The sequence below is a fragment of the Pygocentrus nattereri genome, chromosome 10 (genome assembly GCF_015220715.1).
Source record: "Pygocentrus nattereri isolate fPygNat1 chromosome 10, fPygNat1.pri, whole genome shotgun sequence".
Taxonomy (NCBI): domain Eukaryota; kingdom Metazoa; phylum Chordata; class Actinopteri; order Characiformes; family Serrasalmidae; genus Pygocentrus; species Pygocentrus nattereri.
The window spans coordinates 30,610,204-30,631,242 of NC_051220.1; the positions used below are offsets into that span (position 1 = coordinate 30,610,204).

At 37.6% G+C, this 21,039-nt stretch overlaps 1 protein-coding gene across 1 annotated transcript; it reads left to right on the plus strand.

The window, feature by feature from the left end:
* Positions 1 to 16,142: 16,142 nt before the first annotated feature.
* Positions 16,143 to 20,822, plus strand: LOC108423548 (B2 bradykinin receptor). Its single transcript, XM_017690940.2, has 2 exons — positions 16,143 to 16,240; positions 18,243 to 20,822. Exon 2 carries the CDS (start codon positions 18,247 to 18,249, stop codon positions 19,288 to 19,290), a length of 1,044 nt encoding a protein of 347 aa, XP_017546429.1. The 5' UTR covers positions 16,143 to 16,240; positions 18,243 to 18,246; the 3' UTR covers positions 19,291 to 20,822.
* The last annotated feature ends 217 nt before the right edge of the window (positions 20,823 to 21,039 follow it).

Consider the following 21,039-nt stretch of genomic DNA (forward strand, 5'->3'; position numbering starts at 1 on the left):
CTTATAATATCACTGCTGTCATAAAACCTTGTTTTGTTGAACTGGTAACTTTATAGAAAAGGCAAAAATGCATTCTTAGCTTTAATGTTGAGAGATTTTATTCCATGTAAATTTGTGTGATTTCTATTGGTCTATTCATCATACAATGTATAGACCATGTAAAAGGTATTTGACATTTTCAAACAGAGTCACAAAACAAATAGAGGGAAAGGGATAGATTTACAAGGTTTTGATATAACAGCAAATATATTCTGATCATATAGACAAAGCTGTTCATTGTTCTAAGTAAATACACAACTATGACAGTAAAAAAGATCTACCTCTTCACCTGAATGACTAGCCATTGTGGGGAAATTCCTCAGCCCTCAGTCAGGTGCCCTGCTGTTTCTTCACATGGCTGCCATAAATAATAGACTGTTTGGGTTAATGCAAGCCTTAGGTTACATGTACATATTGATGAGCACAGAGATCTGATGTGCACTGAAAAGCAGGAGTCTCCTGGGATGCACCTCCACATTGCACTCTCCCCTCAGCCCATGACTGCTGACAGCTCTGCGGAGACAGTTTGAATATGCTAATGTGTGCCAGGCTCTTCGGATTCATCTTGTCAGAATCTGTCAGCTGAGATACCCAGCCGCAATACCAAGGGTTTTTATTTTTTGGTTTGTTTTTGTTTTTTTTCTTAGGCATAGCAATCCCCTACAACTGTTGTGTCATGCTGTAATCCATGTCGGGTTACCTGAAAGCTCTCTGGCTTTGCCAATTTGAAAAACAAGAAATTATCATGTGTAGAAAAACATGTGTTTGCTTAATGCCTGTTATTATGATAAACTCTAATGACATCTGCATGTTTAATACAGGTGTGTGTAAACTGTTCAGTCTTTTTACATTAGCTGCCTCCTCAAAACCCAGCCTCTGCTTTCTTGTGATAGCCACCCAGTCTGCATCGACATGTCAATGCAAAGACAGGGCTAAAATGCAGAAAAATCAATCCGTCAACCTACACTCCGTATGCATTTTGGGAAATAAATAAATACTTTCTCTTGTTTTGAAAGTGAACTGTAATACACAATCCACTGAGCTAAAGGAAAATGACTGCCTTAACATATTTGAGTCAAGCTGCACATTTTCCATAAAACATCTGGCTCTCAAATTGCAAAATTACATTTGAATTGCATCATATTCGAAAGCCCAGAAGCATTTTATATCAACTGCTCTTATTACATTCTATTAAATTCAGTAAATATATTGGCCCTCATTCATCAATATCTTCCTAAGTTTGTTCTTGAGAAAGGTCCTACTCTACCCTGAAAATGTTTGCATCACATTCATGATGTGTTCTTAAACAGCAGCGCCTTTGTGCTCTTGAGTGTGTGTAGATTCTGATCTCACTGAAGAACAAACCCCAAATGGGAAATAGACTGTTTGTGAAAACTGCTTACGTGGGTTTTAAGGAGGAATTTCTTCTTAAGAAAGGTTGGTGAACGAGGACCATTATTCTTAACAATTTGGGAAACACAGTCACATTATAACCAATTGAATCTGCCAATCACAAACTTCTCACATCCCTCAAACAGTGCTTCATTTTCAGGAGGAGATAAGTCCTCTTAAGCTGCAGTTCATATCCCAGGATGTCCTGGCATAAACACCAAAGATGTCATTTATGATTGGACCAAGCTATGGACGCTCAGTCTAAATGTTCTTCAAAGAATCCCAAACTCTAAAATATTAATTAATAGCAAACTCATTAACATTCTCATTGTAACATTGTATTTTTCACACAAACATTTACTTGTTAAGATGAAGACATTAGACATTCATGTTAATGATACATTTAGTATTTTGAGTATCTACAATGAAATTGCACTAACAGTCTGTTTGAAATAAAAGGCAAACAAATAGCTGCACTTCTTGATAATAATAGCTCATGAGAAGTTTTTGTGTGATGTAACAAGTCCTGAATTTCTATTAATACACATCCTTAACATTTAAAAAAAAGTAACTGGTGCAGTACAGGGGAAATGACATCATATTCAAACATGGCTAATTTATTCATTGTAATTCTGTCATGCTTTAACATAACAAGATGAAGATTTCAAGCATGTAATTACCCAGTAATAATTATAGCTAATTAATCTTTGCTATTACATGTTTACTACATATATGATAAACTAATGCTTACTTGTTAACAGTGCTTTGTTAAATAAACTGTGTAGTTTGTAGTTTCACTGCTGTACCGAAATCCCTTCATGCTTTAGTGTGTGTGTGTGTGTGTGTGTGTGTGTGTGTGTGTGTGTGTGTGTGTGTGTGTGTGTGTGTGTGTGTGTGTGTGTGCATGTAAGCTGCTGATGTAATGTATCTGCTGAGTGATGAAGAGGGAAATAGTTCACTTCACTCAACGCCCTTTGGGTCTAATTATCTGTACAAAAACTTTAAAGGAGGGAAAAGTGAGAGCAAGCTGCTTGGAAATCTTTTGCTGCCTCTTTACCTTTTTGACCTCTCTAGCCAACACAGAACAAAACTGATCAATCGCTTTCACATAGAATAGCGATTAAACTGAGTATAGCTCTTTCATCATACACACTTGCTTTTGACTTTCTTTCTTATCCATTTAAACCCACACACAGTTTTATACAGTGTTCCGGACAAGACACTGACAGCAGCACTGGGAGCTATAGCACAAACCTCAGTTCCAAAAAAGTTGGAGCAGTATGTGAAATCCCAATAAATAAATAAATGATAGCAGAAAGCAGTGATTAGTAAATTTACTTTGACCTGTTTTTTTGTACAAAGGTTTGTACAAGCGGATTGTAACCGGCCACAACAAGCCAAGACAGCCAAACAACTGTTCATTTAAGAGATATTTCAAAGAGCTCAATACACATTTTATGTTGTTTTTTTTCTCAAGGTCCACTTTTTGTATGGCTTTATATACTGAAAACTGGTCACAGTTTTCATATGACCATCTTCCAACCCTTTTTTAATCACTTAATAAGTTCTCTGTTCTGTTCTGATATTGCCAAAAGCAGCCCAGGCTGAAACACTTTGTACAGCTTCAGCATGACTTGGCACAGTTAAACTGGATGAAAAGACATTTTGGCTTCTGTGGCGTCCCACACTGAAATGAAAGTGTTTGCATGTATGATCTGTACAGACTGGAGATGTTTTAAAAATAAAAAGTGCAAAAATACATTTCGTCAAATATTTTACGATACTTTTGTACATGCCGTACATGTACTGCTTTTGAGTTAGTGTGAGAATGTCCTTCCCTACAGCTGATGAGTGTACATGCTGATAGTGTGAAGGGACACCTTTAAACAGTTTCCTGTGTTTTGCTTAATGTGGCTATTTTTCACCCACAAGACTGATCTTGGTGTCAGACTGAGCATAAAGTACTGTGATATAGTGAGCTGTGCAAAAGCCAGAGATCCTTTCCTTTGTCTGATTCACAATACGAGTTATTAATTTTTCACCATTAGGAAAAAAGCAAAAAACATTTTTAAGAGAAAATTAAACAGAAACATACACACACACACACACACACACACACACACAAACACACACACACACACACACACACACACACATACACACACACACCCTTTCTAAGCCGCCTATCCTTCTGGGTCACAGGGGGAGACTTTGGGTGAAAATCTAATGCAAATTTTCTTCTTTTTCGTCTAGGTTTATTGTCATTTCTTCTCACCATAGACGTGTTAGGAGAGGAGTGGAATTAATTTTCTCCGGGACACATTTGACACAGCAACAGACAACAGTGCAGGCAGACAAACTTTACCAACACTATAAAATAAATCCTTCTCTAGTTGTTTTCTCAAAGTGGAAAATAGACAGAATCACCTGGATTGTTTCAGATCTGGAGTAAAAGTGGAGTTTGATTCTCCTCTCTCTCAAAGATGAAAGCTTTAACCCTCCTGTTCTCTTCAACTGTCTTGAACAGCAATAATATTCCTGGGTCAAATTGACCCGATGCACATTTAACTATCTATTTCTATCTACTAATTCTATTTTTCTCCATAAACATTATTTTTGGCTTGATTAAGATTAATTTAATCAATTTCAGTGTAAAGTTTTTTGTCCCTTACAGATCATGGTTTACTTGTTTTTCGCAAAAAAAATCTAACTGTTCTTTTTTTTGGTACACTGGCAAAAAAAAATACACATATATTATAGTTGTTTTATTTGTTCATATTTTCTTTATGTTTTTTCAACCTTTTTGACACATTTTGACACATTTGAAACAGTGCTGTTTACATCTGTTACTTGCACAGAACACTACTGTTTACATCTGTTACTTGCACAGAACACTACTGTTTACATCTGTTACTTGCAAAAAGAACTTTATGAGCAGCTGCTCTACATATTTGCACATATGCACACGTAACTTTCATTTTCTTTCAACTTTGCACATAAAACTGTACTTTTTATGATTATTTTACTATTGTTTTTAGTGTTATTCTTATATTTTTTTCTATTATTCTATTTTCTTATTCTAATATTATATTAAGATTATATTTGGTGAATGGAGGAACAGCAAAGTAAGAATTTCATTGTACAGTGCAACTGCCTGTTTTAATGCGCATGTGACAATAAAACTCTTGAATCTTGAAACTGACCTGAATAAGTGTATAACATGCAGGGGCATTGCAAACATGTTAAATTACTCACTTTCTGTTTACATGTTCATTTCACTCATTAAGCCCAGCGGAAAAGGTGCCCCCAAAATATTTTTTTCTGTATTTCTAATCTTCGAAATGGGTCAATTTGACCCACAAAATTACAGGAGGATAAAGTACTATCTATGTGCTGGTGAGTTTTGGTGGTCTATAAAGTCTTGCATTGTTGTTAGGAGTCCTATTTCCAATTTCCCCTTCCTTATGCAAGTCGATTGTCTTCTATCTCATCTCAGAAATATCATAAATATGAAAAATAAGTAATTTTTACTTAATGGACATTTTGGGTGAAATTTGGTCTCTTAATTTACACAGTAGTGTAGAATGTTTCACAGCTCTATCACCACAAAGATTATTCAGAGACTAAATACTGCTTTGAGAGGTTTGAGAAGTGCATTGTTAGTAATGTTCTGGGCAGTGTGTGGTCAGTCCCTGTCATGCCAGTAGAGGGCACTGAAATCTAAAGAATGTGACAAGTGGCAGTCATTTTTTTATTTAGTTTTAAATCACAGGTGAGAGTATGACTTTCTCCTAAGGTCAAAATCCATCTCTAAAGCCGATGATACAGGGAAAAACATAAAACAGTCTAAAAGCAAAGCTGGTTATTTTCCAAACTTAATCAAAACATCACAAAGCAGGAATTTTGGCTCAGTTGTAAGTTTATATCAGTTTATTTACACAGCCCCAAGTGTCTAGTTTGGGCTATTAGGACAGCATCTTTATAAACTATACTGACCTTAGCCCTTAGCATCGTCCACACAACTTCCTGAAATGACCATATACTGAGTTGGAGAAAGTCATCAGTGGAAAGTTTGATGATGGGTTCCTGTTTAGTATTTCCAGAGGGATGAGTGAGTAAACTTGTACTGTTTTGAATAGTGGTCATTCAAATTTATCAGCCCTCATTGCGTATAGTTGTGATGTTCTCTTTTCATTCAGCCTACAGTTTTCAAATATGGGGAAGCAGATATGCTGAATACTTTTATGTCCAGTTTTTATATTTGTCAACCAATTTTGACATTGAAGATTCTAGTTGTCATTATTTCACGCAGGAAGAAGTTGGTGCTTTTCATCAAGAAGCAGAGCCAACATTATCCTAAATGCTACGATAGATAAGTTAAATTTAGCTAGCTGAAATTCTTTCCCTCACTGCGGTGGAAGTGGGTACCAGAGCATCATAACTCAGCATAGTGGTGACGCTTAGAAAGCTGAGAGGCTTATTAGTGTGGTATAATGGCAGCATCATTTGAGTCAAGAAACACATGAAGACCAGCACAGACCAGCTCCAGCTGCCCTAATACAAAAATACACCCTGTCTGTGTGGAGGAGTGGAAAGTTTTTCAGGTTTTTGTATTTGAGTACTGAAAAATAGTGAACAATAACAAATTTTAGTGATAAGATGCTTTAAATTCCAGAGTATGAGAATGGGTGGAACATTTCATTTGTCTGTATGCAGTTTTATATATATATATATATATATATATATATATATATATATATATATATGTGTCATGGGCATCAAAAGTCCAAAACATATGCATTTTTAATACAAATTCATCTGAATTGTGATAATCCATCCCCACAGAAGTGATATTAATAGAATTGTTTTCTTTTTGAATTTGCATTTTATTCCATTTTTCACTTGCCATTTTGAGTATTATGTTATGTAACAGTATGTGAACACAATGTGCCATAATTTCATGTGACATATTTGTTGAAAAGTGGCCGTCTGAGGTTTCATGTGTAAACATGGGAATGGTTCACTCTTTGGAATGGAAAGTTACGGTGTACCATAAAGCCTGCCACAGCTAAATACCCATTATTTGCTGGTCAAATTTAAAAATATACATTCATGAGGAAAGAAAGACACTGAGTCTGCTGTAAACGGAATAGAGCTGCATTTTAAATGGGAAAATTTGAGAAGTGTGGAACCCTATTTATAGTTCAAGTGCCTTTGCATATATATCTATATTTGTCTAGCAAAACGGGCAAACTACAGCGCTGTTCAAAAATCAGAGACCCTTCATATATTTAATTTCCTTTCAAAATATTGCAAGGCATGTTATTTTGGCTGTAGGCTAAGCCATGGAAAGCATTGATCTTATACTTCTTGACACCTGTGGATTTAATGTGATGCTGTATCGCAAAGTAATATACCAGTTGTGAGAGTTATTGGTGATGTCACTCATATTCCGGTCTATACTTCTGCTAATTCCTGTTTTATATTAATGTGTGCACTTGTGATTTCATTCATGAGGCGCATTTGTGTTTGGGTTTATTTAGCAAATAGACTTTTTCATGTGATTTTTTAAAGTCAGTGGGGAAGAAATGGTGAAAGGTTTGTGCTTAGAGACTGGTTCAGTTTATGAAGTCCTGCCCCTTCAGTCAACACAGCCAAAGCAATAGTGTCAGAGCCAGTTGGGCACTTGGTCACTTCCTATTTCTCAGGTTATATCAAAAACATGACTGTGAGACACTAGAGGGCGCTCTCGAGCGAGCTCTCGATGAAAAGGGGTGAAAGAGGCCCACTGATGGCAGCATACTAGCTGTTTGCTCTGTGTTTTCTGGGCGGCCCACTGGTGGTTAAGCAGAGTATTAGACGAAATGACACATTTAAACACTTATTTTCCTCATTTGCTTAGCTTTCCTTCATTTCTTTCTTTTTTGTAATTTGTAAATTTGTTTAGTAAATAATTTCATCAGCAATATAATAAATAATGCAGATTATACAGCTGTGACCAGTGTAGCACAGTGTTAGCAACAACATTTCAACATAATCATGTATATTAGCCCAAGTCATTCATTTAATGAAAGCCTATATGAATTTTGAGGAGATTAAAAACTCATTAGACCTACACAGGCCAATAACCGAGGTGTTCCAAGGGTGGACCAGCAGTGGCATACAGCCAGCAGTGTGTCGACCTGAGCCAGCAGACTGATAAATGTTTGATCTCTTGGTTCTTTAATTTTGGAAAGTAGAAGAAAGAATTTCATTACAAAATCGAAGAAAATGTACCAGTACCTTTCCATTTTTCAGGAGAAAATAGGTTTTGGGCAGAAGGATGCTAAGGTTAATGCTAAGGTTAGTGCTGACCAGTGTTGAAATATTAAAATGTGCCTTTTAATATACAAAAAATAATTAAGCATTTACAAACTATGCTTTTGCACACATAGCTACATAGAAACCTATTCATTATGGACTTGCTTGGGAGTGCCCTCTAGCTCTGGCAATTCCCCTCATGTTACATTCTCTGGTAGCACTATTGGTTGAGGACACAAATTGTCACTTGTTATAGTTCACCACAGTTGAACTTGACAGAAAATTCTTAAAAAATCAAACAGCTTTTTTTAAAAAAAAAAAATAGAATTTCCTCAGTGTATAAAATGTTACACTGTACTGCTTCCTGCTGTTTTTCCTGACACTGAGAAATTGAGAAACTTGTACTTAGTGGCTGTTTTGACTGGAAATGGTCTCTGATCAATATAGAAGGGGCAAAGAGTGCTCTTACTGTTTGAGTGATATTATTGCTCTCTGTTTGCTTTGGCCCCATGACTAAGAGTCACTGTGTTGAGTGTTTGCTTCCTACTTGATGCTAAAATAAAATCCTGTGAGTATATGTCACCACATTAGAACAAACTTCCTCGACATGTTAATGGTTGCTACATTACATGTCGCATACCAAAATCCTTGTTTTGTGTTTTCTTCCACTTTACACAGAAGCAGCATATGGTCACGTACTGAATGTAAACACTCACCTCTTGTTTTACATACTCATGCTTATTTATATGAAACAGAATCAGTGAAAACTCAAAACAAGTAATGAAGGTGTGAAGAGAACGTACTGCCACTGGCAAAATATGCATCTATCAGTTTTTTGCAGTAGCCCCAAAAATTATAGGCAAAGAGGCCATTCCTGACTTTTTGATTCAGAAGGGTATAAATATGGGGTGACAAACAATTGGAGCTGTGCTAAACCTGCCTAGAAGACAACATGAGTGTATTTTGCCCACACAGAAAATGAGGCTTATAGTTTAAGAGGCACAACTTTCTCCAAGGATCAGATTTGGACAACTGCAGGTGTCAGCTGCATCCTGGAGTCAACAAATTTACCAACATTTACTTGTACTGTAATCAAACCACAAACCTGGGAGTCTGAAGTCAACTTATTTATACAGTACATTCAAAGACAATAATTATTGACCAACATGCTGTACAACAAACTAAATGAATCAATAGTAAACATAAATAAATAAATAAACAAATGATATAATAAGAAAGTAAAACAACTCCATATTACCACTAATCCTGCACTGTCACTTTGACTGGAACGAGTTTTGTGGTGAGCTGATACTCAAAGTTTTTGGCAGCAAACTGTAAATGTGGGTTTGATTTATAAAATGAATCAATGAGATTCAGTATATCTCAGAATGAAGTATGGTGGTGGGTCTTGTTTTTTCTTCTAAAGGTCCTGGGATGCTAGGATGCCAGTAGGATAAGACTGTAATTAAAAGGTAACTAAAGTCTATAGATAATCTAGTGAATGTACTCACTACTGCTACATCATTTATATATGGTTGCTATGTTATTAAGAGTCCACGGACTGTTTATTTTATCTAAAAAGCACCATTTAAAATAAAGTGTCACCAAAATATGGAATGAAGTTTGGTTCTGGTGTCATACAACAGCTCACATCAATTTGTAGTTTGTGCTAACAGTATTTTGCAAGGCTTTTGTCAGACTCTACACACTTACATTACACAATAAATGAACCAATTGTGCTGATTGACTTACAAACTGAAAATGTGTCAGCATTAAATGAACAAATTGTGCTGTTATAAAGACAACTCTGTTGTAATAAAGCCCAAACAAACTGGACAGAAATGTTTCAATTTTATTTCATTAACATTACTGTTTGTTTCATTAACGTTTTGTTGAGGGAACAAAGTCCTTGTATATTGACTCTAATAATGTGAATCTAAATTTGCTAGGATAAATTAAAAGAGATATGTGTTCTGTGTGAAATGTGTACACTAGTAAATTTCTGACATTGAATCAATGCAGTTTTATAGCAATTTTTATAGTGGCTAAATTTCAAACAGAAACCCACACAGTTACATTACATTTATGGCATTTGGCTGATGCTCTTATCCAGAGCGACTTACAATTTGAACATTTTACACAGGTAGGCCAAGGTGGTGTTAGGAGTCTTGCCCAAGGACTCTTATTGGTATAGTGTAGGGTGCTTGCCCTGGTGGGGATTGAACCCCAGTCTACAGCGTAGAAGGCAAAGGTGTTAACCACTACACTAACTAAAAACTACAATTAAAACTATAAAAATATGTAAAAAATCTCCAAAAGAAGTAGTATTTAAGACATACATAAAATAATAGATATTAAAAATAGCACCACCCATCTTACATTTACTCTTTCCAGCAAACCAGAACACAATGTGACTTTGTGAAGGCACCAGAACTAAGAACCAGTCTAAAAGCAGGTAAACTCTAAAGCAGGCAACCAGAGCAATGATGCAAGAATAGGTGAAATGTTCACTCTACTCTACTCATTTTACTGGTGTGGGTTGATGCTCCAGTTACATTGCATAAGCTGTTTCTTCCCAATAGTCTTTTTAGGTAATCCAGAAAACTGGGTGTTGCAAGAACGAAGGAGGGAGAAGGAATAAAACTGTCAATCTTTTTGAGCTGTGCATGATGAAGGATCTCATTTTTATGTCCCTGGCACATGATAACATTATAATTGTGTGATTTAAATGACAGGTCTCAGTAAACATACTGACTAAAATCTTCTATAAAAAATGTCTTGATTCATAGTCAAGTTAATTTTTTATTATGTATTTGTGTCATTTGTGTCTCTATTATCTTTATAAATACCTATAGTTTCTTAGGCATGGTTCATGAAATGCTGTGGAGTGTAGAAAATACAACTCATTACTTCTCTAAAATGTATTTTTTCACTAAAACAAAAATTGTGAAGGGTAATAAATGAACACTTTGAAATGAAAATTATGAGTTGTATTGAAGGTTGTGTATGTGATGATTTGCATGCTGCTGCAACTCTACAGTACATTCTACTGCCAGAATAGCATACTCCACTCAAACACATCATTAACCAAACCTTCATCATGCACCGCCGCAATTTTCTGTCCAAGGTCTTTCATATTCTAAGCTTTGAGAGGTCTTTAATCCAAACAGGCCACGTAACATCTGGAAAAGGTTGCATTCATTGGCTGCCGACACCAACCAGCAAGAGTTGCGTTTATACAAATAACATGCAATAAAATGAAAATTGAAATACACTGCTCAAAAAAATAAAGGGAACACTCAAATAACACATCCTAGATCTGAATGATCGAAATATTCTCAGTGAATACTTTGTTCTGTACAAAGTTGAATGTGCTGACAACAAAATCACACAAAAATCATCAATGGAAATCAAATTTATTAACCAATGGGGGTCTGGATTTGGAGTCACACACAAAGTGGAAAAACACACTACAGGCTGATCCAACTTTGATGCGATGTCCTTAAAACAAGTGAATGAGGCTCAGTATTGTGTGTGGCCTCCACGTGCCTGTATGACCTCCCTACAACGCCTGGGCATGCTCCTGATGAGGTGGCAGATGGTCTCCTGAAGGATCTCCTCCCAGACCTGGACTAAAGCATCCGCCAACTCCTGGACAGTCAGTGGTGCAACGTGGCGTTGGTGGATGGAGCGAGACATGATGTCCCAGATGTGCTCAATCGGATTCAGGTCTGGGGAACGAGCGGGCCAGTCCATAGCTCCAATGCCTTCATCTTGCAGGAACTGCTGACACACTCCAGCCACATGAGGTCTAGCATTGTCCTGCATTAGGAGGAACCCAGGGCCAACCACACCAGCATATGCTCTCACAAGGGGTCTGAGGATCTCATCTCGGTACCTAATGGCAGTCAGACTACCTCTGGCGAGCACATGGAGGACTGTGCGGCCCTCCAAAGAAATGTCACCCCACACCATTACTGACCCACTGCCAAACCGGTCATGCTGAAAGATGTTGCAGGCAGCAGATCACTTTCCATGGCATCTCCAGACTCTGTCACGACTGTCACATGTGCTCAGTGTGAACCTGCTTTCATCTGTGAAGAGCACAGGGTGCCAGTGGCGAATTTGCCAATCCTGGTGTTCTCTGGCAAATGCCAAGCGTCCTGCACGGTGTTGGGCTGTGAGCACAACCCCCATCTTTGGACATCGGGCCCTCATACCATCCTCATGGAGTCGCTTTCTAACCGGCCTGCTGGAGGTCATTTTGCAGGGCTCTGGCAGTGTTCCTCCTTGCACTCCTTCCTCCTCCTGTTCCTCCTTGCACAAAGGCGGACGTAGCGGTCCTACTGCTGGGTTGTTACGGCCTCCTCCACGTCTCCTGGTGTACTGACCTGTCTTCTTGTAGTGCCTCCAGCCTCTGGACACTACGCTGACAGACACAGCAAACCTTCTTGCCACAGCTCGCATTGATGTGCCATCCTGGATGAGCTGCACTACCTGCCACTTGTGTGGGTTGTACAGTCTGTCTCATGCTACCACGAGTGTGAAAGCACCACCAACATTCAAAAGTGACCAAAACATCAGCCAGAAAGCAGAAAGGTACTCAGAAGTGGTCTGTGGTCCCCACCTGCAGAACCACTCCTTTATTGAGTGTGTCTTGCTAATTGCCAATAATTTCCAGCTGTTGTCTATTCCATTTGCACAACAGCTGTGAAATTGATTGTCAATCAGTGTTGCTTCCTAAGTGGACAGTTTGATTTCACAGAAGTTTGATTTACTTGGAGTTATATTGTGTTGTTTAAGTGTTCCCTTTATTTTTTTGAGCAGTGTATGTTGATACTACCAGTGTCATTATAAGGGGACATCAATGGCTCGTACTAAGCCATAACAAGCCAATAGCTGCTAATTAACAAGCTAATTATTAGAATTTATTAAAAAGTCACTACAGTGAATTAAGCATTTCCCTGGGCACTTATATTTGTGCATAATACAGTACATTAATCTTTCTGCACAATATTTAAGGTGTCAATTATTATGCACTCATTAAGCCTTATCAAACCAGTACCTAGGAAGCAACTTGCTACAACCAATAGCTGCTAATTAACTGGCTATTACTACTTTATTAAGGAGTAACTACAATGGCTCAAGCATTTCTAGAGCACTTTCATTGTATATTTTACATCACAATCTAGTGCACAATCACTGCTTAAAATTTGGTTTATAATATGCTCATCAGTTTGCCTCAGCAAAGCACTAGATGGATGTCTTCACATCAATAAATAATATGTAAAACCATGATGTATAAGTGCTCTGGAAAATGTTTGATGTGACTGTTTGAAGTAGTTATAAGCAGTCAGTGAACTACCAACTACTGCCTTGATAAGACTTATTAATGCCCTTCTTATAATAAACATAGATTACAAATAAACTTTGACATATTCAAAACTTGCTTAGTTGACGATCAGCTAGCTGTGAAATCTGCAAGGGAAGCTTATTTTTCCAGTATTATTGCTAAAAATTGTAACAGACCTAATATTTTGTTCAGGACAATTGACACTTTACTTAAACCTGTACCTGGATTTGGGCTAAATCCATCCCCTGGCTTATGTGAAGACTTTTTAAACTTTTTTATTGGGAAGACTGAGAATATTCGATCTCATATTACATTTTTGGGACCACATGTTCCTCTTCCTCAGACATGCAGACATCTCTGTGTTTTTAGAGAATTTGATACTGTTTCAATGATGGAACTTACAGACATAGTGATGAACACTATGCAACTACCCCTCTTGATATCATGCCACCTCAGTTGGTTAAGGGGTCATTGGGTGTTTTGGGACCATCTACCCAGAATATCATCAATACTTCCTTAACTACTGGTACGGTTCCTGCCTTGTTCAAACAAGCTGTAGTTACTCCTCTGCTTAAAAAGCAGAACCTTGATGTCACAATGGTCAGTAACTATCGACCGATTTCTAAATTGTCGTTTTTAGCTAAATTACTGGAAAAGGTGGTGTATCATCAGCTTTTACCATTTTTAAGTAATAACCACATTTTTGAGATTTTTCAGTCTGGTTTTAAGGCTATGCACAGCACGGAATCTGCCCTCCTTAAAGTGACAAATGACCTCTTGCTTATTGCTGATTCAGGAAATTTTGCCATCCTTATGGTATTGGACCTATGTTCTGCTTTCGACGTTGACCATAACATACTTGTTGGGCGCTTAGACGAGTGGGTGGGGATACAGGGAGTGGTCCTGAGTTGGTTTAGGTCTTACCTGGAACATAGAACATTTTCTGTGAACATGGGCAACTATTTCTCCTCCTCTGCAGACATGTCTTGGGGTGTTCCTCAAGGGTCCATATTAGGGCCCATCCTCTTTTTGTTGTACATGCTACCATTGGGCCAAATTATTAGGAAGCACAATGTTAGCTTTCACTGTTATGCGGATGATATACAGTTATATCTTCCGATTAAACCTAATGACCATGGCTCACTAATGTCCCTCACAAATTGTCTTGAGGACATTAAGAGATGGATGGCTGTCAATTTCCTTCAGCTGAATGTAAGCAAGACAGAGGTCATTGTTTTTGGTGCTCCCCATCTCATTAACAATGTCTCTAATAACCTGGGTTGTCTGTCGACATGTGTCAAGTCCTCTGTGAGAAATCTTGGTGTTGTTTTTGACTCAGATCTCAGATTTGATAAACAATATATAACAAAAATATTGTAAATTAATCACTCTCTATTGCAACGTCTGCAACTAGGCCAGAATTCTGCTGCCAGGCTACTGACTAGCACTAAGAAAAGAGACCACATCACTCCAGTGCTCACTTCTCTACATTGGCTACCTGTCCAGCACAGAATACAGTTTAAAGTGCTGTTATTTGTTTTTAAGGCACTAAATAAGCTTGCCCCCTCTTATATTACAGACCTGCTAACACCCTCAACTTGTCAACGTTCTCTTAGATCATCTTCTCAGAACTTGCTGACTGTTCCCAGGACTCGGCTGAAATTTAAAGGTGATCGCGCATTTGCGGTTTATGCTCCGAGACTTTGGAACAGTCTTCCGCCCAATATTCGCCAAGCCTCGTCTATCTCTGTGTTTAAATCAGGTCTAAAACATACTTTTACAAACTTGCATTTGAATAGCAGGAGATTGTAGTGATGTGAGGTGCTGCTAGTTTTTCTTTCTCTTTTTTTACTAAGCTCTTTTTATATGTTACTTTTGTTATGTATTTTATTTGTTTTATTGTTCTTAACCCAGTGTGTCCTGGGGATTTATTTTTTTATTTTATGTACAGCACTTTGGTCAACTCAGGTTGTGTTTAGAGTGCTTTATAAATAAATTCTTACTTACTTACTTACTTACTTCTTAACTGAAGTCTTACCCAACTGCCTTGTTGGCACAGCTTTCATATGAGCCCTATAGAAGAGAAATGTGGAAGTAACAGCAAGATGTGGATTAGAGGAAATAAATCCACGAGACTGTTGAGTGTTTAAAATAGCAAAAAGTAAAAGAAAAACAACTGCAATGCACTTTTTCAGTTGTGCATTCTGAGAAAACATGAGAGACTGCACTTATCCAGCACACAGAACATATGCACACAGGAAAAACACAGTTAAGAGGTCACAGAAGATGTCTGTGGTCAATAATGGCAATAATGGCATAAAAAGCATTTTCTTACTGTAAGCAGATCTCACTAGGAGGCAATTTGCAAAAGATAAATCAATAAAACCAAGAGCACAGTGTTGAGTGTTGTATCAGATTGCCATTACAAGCACATTGTTCTAAATCATCTCCTAGTGTGGCACTGAAGCACATTGGTCGTGTTCTACATTATATCATTATGATATAATTGATCTTGCTTTACCACAGATTTCACATGTTTTACATTCTTTGCATGCTAAGGGATGTTGCTTCCATTCCTGTTTTAAAAAATAAGCCAATAAAAGTTACCGTCAGCAATCTCATTTCTAAGGAAGGGACAAGAGAAAGAATGTTAATCTTCACGCTTGTGACTTTCTCAGTTACTAATTTGCAGAAATCAAGAGATTCTGCCATTTAAAGTCTCTACATTCTTTTTTTTACATCCCACTACAATTTGTGTGAACTAGAGCTGGGCCATGTGTGGATATCTAAATACACTTTGAAAGGGTCAAGACTTCAAAATACTGACCTCAGCCTTTGCATACTTCATCTGTCAAGGGAGACACAATTACTCTGTATTTGTTTGTCATTTGAGGGAGAGAAAGACTCTTTTTTCCCTTCTTTAAACATGTAAACTATGAATTCTGAAAAAAAGGGTGAGGAAAGAGAAGAGAAGAGGAGGGAAGACATTGCCTCATTTTGCAGTGACATCACTCAGAGGTCCAGCTCACCATGTTTTAAAGCAGTCAGGCCACGCGGTGAGCCCATTAGAGAACGCAAAGGAAAGTGGCAGGACATCCGGAGGGGGAAAAGTAGCACATCTGGATTTATTTTCGAAGAGGTCTCTTTCAAAACAAGGTACGTACAGCTTTGACAAGTCTTATACTCTTGGTAGAAAAACATTCACTACACAATAGTGTCTCTTCAGAGTTTTACTGTAGGTATATTAGTTTGAAATGAATATGAACACTTCTATATTCAGAGGTTATTCCCTACACACTTCAAGTGTTACCCAAATGCATTGTGAAGATGATTTGGTGGTTCCAACATAAAAATAATATCAAGAAATATTAAATGATGTCCCTGTAATCCTGCTTTTAGTATTGTGTATGTAGGTATTTTGTAGATTTGTGAACATTATCTACAGATATTTATACCCTTTGATAAGAACAAAAGGCTGATATGGTGGACGATGTTTCAGATGTTTTACCATATAGTGCCTGAACAGCTTAACAACCTTGCATTGAATTTAACAGTTCAGCCAGACTTTTCTAGGGCAGTGTGCTCCAGGTTTGTGAAAATATGTAAGAAAGAAATTGAAACCATCTGAAAAAACACATGCATAGCACATTGCCTTTGAAAGACAGTATGAGCTGTTTTATAATAACATGTGAGTCTGTACTGTCTGAACAGCAAAACATTCTCTCAAAAAGTGGCAAAGGAAAGTTCACAAACTTATACAAAATTGTTTAACATACTCTAAAGCACTGGTTCTGGTTCTTAACTTGGGGATTGAAACGTAGTCCTAGGGGTGTCTCAGGAGTGGAGGCACAAAAATATATACCTTAACAAACACAGAGTAAATCCTTTTGATGAGTGCATGCAAGCTCTGCTGAATAGCTTTACCTACAGACCATAGAAGACAAATACACATTTCTATTGTATGAGCTTGTTACTGAAAGGGGTTCTTGATTGACTGTTAAACCTAACCCCTTAAAATCAATTTTATAAGGCTTATTATTCAGTAACTACAGGGACAACTTCAGTACAAACTTGCTGGTCTTTTCTTAGATTATAGAAGTGTGTAATAAAGCTTTAGACCCACTGCCATTTAAGGGGTTAAAGCTCTTTTTGTTGCAAGGCTAAGCCATGTTTGGAACTGCTCTGTGAGCCAATGCAGGCCCAGTCATCCAATTAATTTCAGTCTTTTTATTTGAATGTGATTCCATAATGTATCACAAACCAATAGAAATTCTGTAAATTTTCTTGAAATATAACCATCGTCTCATTAACTTCAATTCAAAGTTTGAAAGTTCTTTTTTCCTTTTTTTTACACCATTTTGGAGATGCAAGGTTTTGCTCTGACAGTGATGATTAGTAGTCAGACTGATGCTCTATTATTAATATTATAGTGCAATATTACATTTTACAAAATATTAACTCATTGGTCTTTATTGTCTCTCAAATTCTCCTTGCCACAAATCTGGAAAGATTTTTCAAAAGCAACCATATGGCTATTAAGTATTATGTTCATATTAAATTCAGTCTTTCAATCTGATTTTTAGCAAAACAATAGAAACACCAAATTTTATTAAAAACTATGAGAATTATCTTATTAAAAAATAAAACAAATGAGAAATGTGTCTGTGATCTGTGGCTCTTTCTCTTATTTTGCTAAAATGTATCTTTTGGACATGAATGGGTCAATCCCTTAAGATTCCAGTCTCTTTACCACCTTAGGCTCATTATTCAGTAAGACAAAGCAAACTGGCTGAGTTATTGGAAGCTTGAACACACTGGAAGCTCTTAGTCATTTTCAAGTGTCAACTAAAAGTCTCACCATAACCACATTTGTCAGAAGATGCTATCTGTATGCTTTGAAAAGGTTAAGAGGCCAGATATTAACTGCTCTGCTGTATATATATGTAACTTGGCACCCCTCCACTTCCTTCCTCCTGCATCTTCCTCTTCATTAACAATTTCCTCTGAAGAGGCAGCTTGGATTACTCTTAAGAGCTGGAAAATTGCCCAAGCATTGTGGTAAGAACTGTAAAATATGATATGATAAGAGGGTGTTTCTAAAGACGCTCAAGAGGGGAAAGGAAACTAATAACTCTTCTCTCCTTTCATCTCTTGGCAGACAAATGGAGACAGAAGCACCAGCAACCACACCATCAATTTTCCCCACCAATGTTACAAATAACAGCCAGTGCAATGATTCTGAGGCATGGGACTGGCTGTACACCATGCAACCCGTGTACATGTTTGTCATCTGTGTGCTTGGAATTGTGGGAAATGTCTTTGTCCTGTTGGTGTTTTGCCTTCATAAGAAGGCCTGCACTGTGGCAGAGATATACCTTGGTAACCTGGCTGCAGCTGACCTCCTCCTGATGTGCTGTCTGCCTTTCTGGGCCATTAATGTGGCCAACGGCTTTGAGTGGCAGTTCGGTTCCCTGATGTGTCGCCTGGTTAACACAGGAATCAAAATGAACATGTACTGCAGCATCTACTTCTTGGTGCTGGTAAGCGTAGATCGCTTCGTGGCACTGGTGCATGCCATGTCCCATGGCAGGATGAGGCGGCCCTGGTACGCAAAGCTCAGCTGCTTAGCCATGTGGAGCTTGGGAGTTCTCCTCAGCATCCCCACTCTCAACTTCAGGACTGTAGATTATGTTCAAGAATTCAATGTAACAGCCTGCATATTGAATTACCCTAGCTATGGGGTGGAAGTGGCTTGTGATATTTTGCTCATTCTGCTGGGCTTCATCATCCCAGTGTCCATCATATCCTACTGCACCTGGAAGATCATACAGGCCCTTCAGAGGCAGGTAATGGACAGGTTCAATGCAGTAAATACAGAAAGGAAAGCCACAGTGCTAGTGCTGGTCGTTCTTCTGGCTTTTCTGCTCTGCTGGGTTCCTTTCCATCTGGTGACTGTTCTAGACCTCTTGGTGCGATTCCACGTACTGAGTGGATGCACGCTGCAAACGGGCCTGGATATCTGTAACCAGATATTCACTTACTTAGCCCTAAGCAACAGTGTGCTTAATCCTATTCTCTATGTGATAGTTGGTAAGAACTTCCGAAAGAAAGTGAAGGAACTCCTGGAGCAAATGACCCACCAAGGGACAAAACTGAGTGGTTCTACAAGATCACATCTGTCATCAACTCTAAAGACCTTTGCATGAAGAATGGTCACATCAAGGACGTGCTATTGGAGCTAATCTGCACTACAGTACAGTACTGATACTGAAATACTGATACTGAGATCCAGCCAAGCTTAAAAACAGCCTCCACATGGTGGAGTTAGTTTTAGTGCAGTGTTTCAACTCAGACTCCTAAGTAAACAATGTGAGAAGGCCACATCCCCTATAGTACTACACAAAAGTCAAATCCAAAATACACTATAGATATCAGGTAAATAAAATATGTATCAATTGTGTTGTGCTAATATTAGGTCTCCTACTTTGTGTTCACAAATGAATGTTTTCAGCACAGCTTCTTTTCACTAATCATATTTATGAGCATGAAAAATATTATGTTTTAAATGTAAAAAGCTTGTCCAGTTCAAATGACATAGAATAGTGTTTTGCATTGATTTAGCAGGCTTTTGTGATTGTTACAACAAGCCCCTCCACTTGGTAAAAATAACCCTAATTTTTATGATAAGTTGTAACATTTTCACTTACTCCACTTTCAGGTGAATTATTTACAAACTGTTGGTGCTGGAACAAAGTTCATGTTTTCATTTATAACAAAAAGGTTGCTTGTATATAAAAAAGAATCTTCTCCAAATACTTTGAAAATGATTTAGTAAAAACTAAATGCATTAGTTTGAGTCCTGCTCTCGATAAGTGATATTCAGTCACAATGAATATGTTTTGAAGCATTTTGTGAGGAATAAAGACAGAATAAAGAAAAAAAGGTTCTTCATCTTTCACACAAAATTATGTATTAGATTATATTCCAAATACTCAGAATTATTATACTGACAAGATAACAACAACTCAATGTAATTATCACTAAGACATAAATATCACTTTGTATGTCAGTATTGTACGTAGTATGTATGTTTGGTAAATAAATTACATAATGTGTGATTTTTGATTTCTTTCACTATGTACTAAATGGGATGTGATGTAATGATACAGATGAAAAAGACACACAAAGCTTTTTGTCAAAGCAAAGTGTGATTTTCCAGTTACCATCACTGGTTATCAGGGCCCAAGAGAACAAAATTGAACTGTAAATATTGTCAGATTATGTTGGTGAGAGCACCTAATGTGGTCTACAGTTGTGAAATCGGGCTGGTGTTTGAGGCTGTTTCTAAGTGCCCTGTGTAAACAGGAAAATTATGTTTATTCACTCCAAGACACTGAAATGATTTTCCAGAAATTTTAAGAAAATATTCATACTCCACCCAGATTGAACTGGAGATGTTGAACGTGTCACACTCTTTCCTATTGTGACACAAACCAGGTTCTTTTGCTGTGGCTTGTGAATAACAGCCTCTTAAATCATGCGTTTTCCCAAAGCCTGCTGTCTGGCGAGACATGCTGTCAAAGCAGACGGTGGTGAGTAGCACACCCCCATGTGACCACAAGTTCCAGGCTTGGCAGTAAACGAGACTTTACCATTGTGTGTGGGTGGGTACTGAAAGCCTGAAAACAACTTGTAATCTGTTTCTTTTGCTTTCAATAAAAACTCCTTTTTCCATAAATCACTAATTTCAGTCTTTTATTAGTAACTAAAAAAGCAGTTATGGCCTAGCAACGTCAGTGGAATCTCAGCCCCTGGTTATGAAGTTTATGTGCCGGCACTGTATACAAAGCATGAATGTCTGAAAGTCTGCGGTGCCATTAAACAAAAGTATTTGCTCCTTCCTCATTTTCTCTTTACTGCGTATTTGTCACAGTTAATGCTTTTGGATCTTTGAA

Coding starts and splice junctions, on each gene's coding strand:
- LOC108423548 (XM_017690940.2), top strand. CDS start 18,247: ATGGAGACAGAAGCACCAGCAACCACACCATCAATTTTCCCCACCAAT.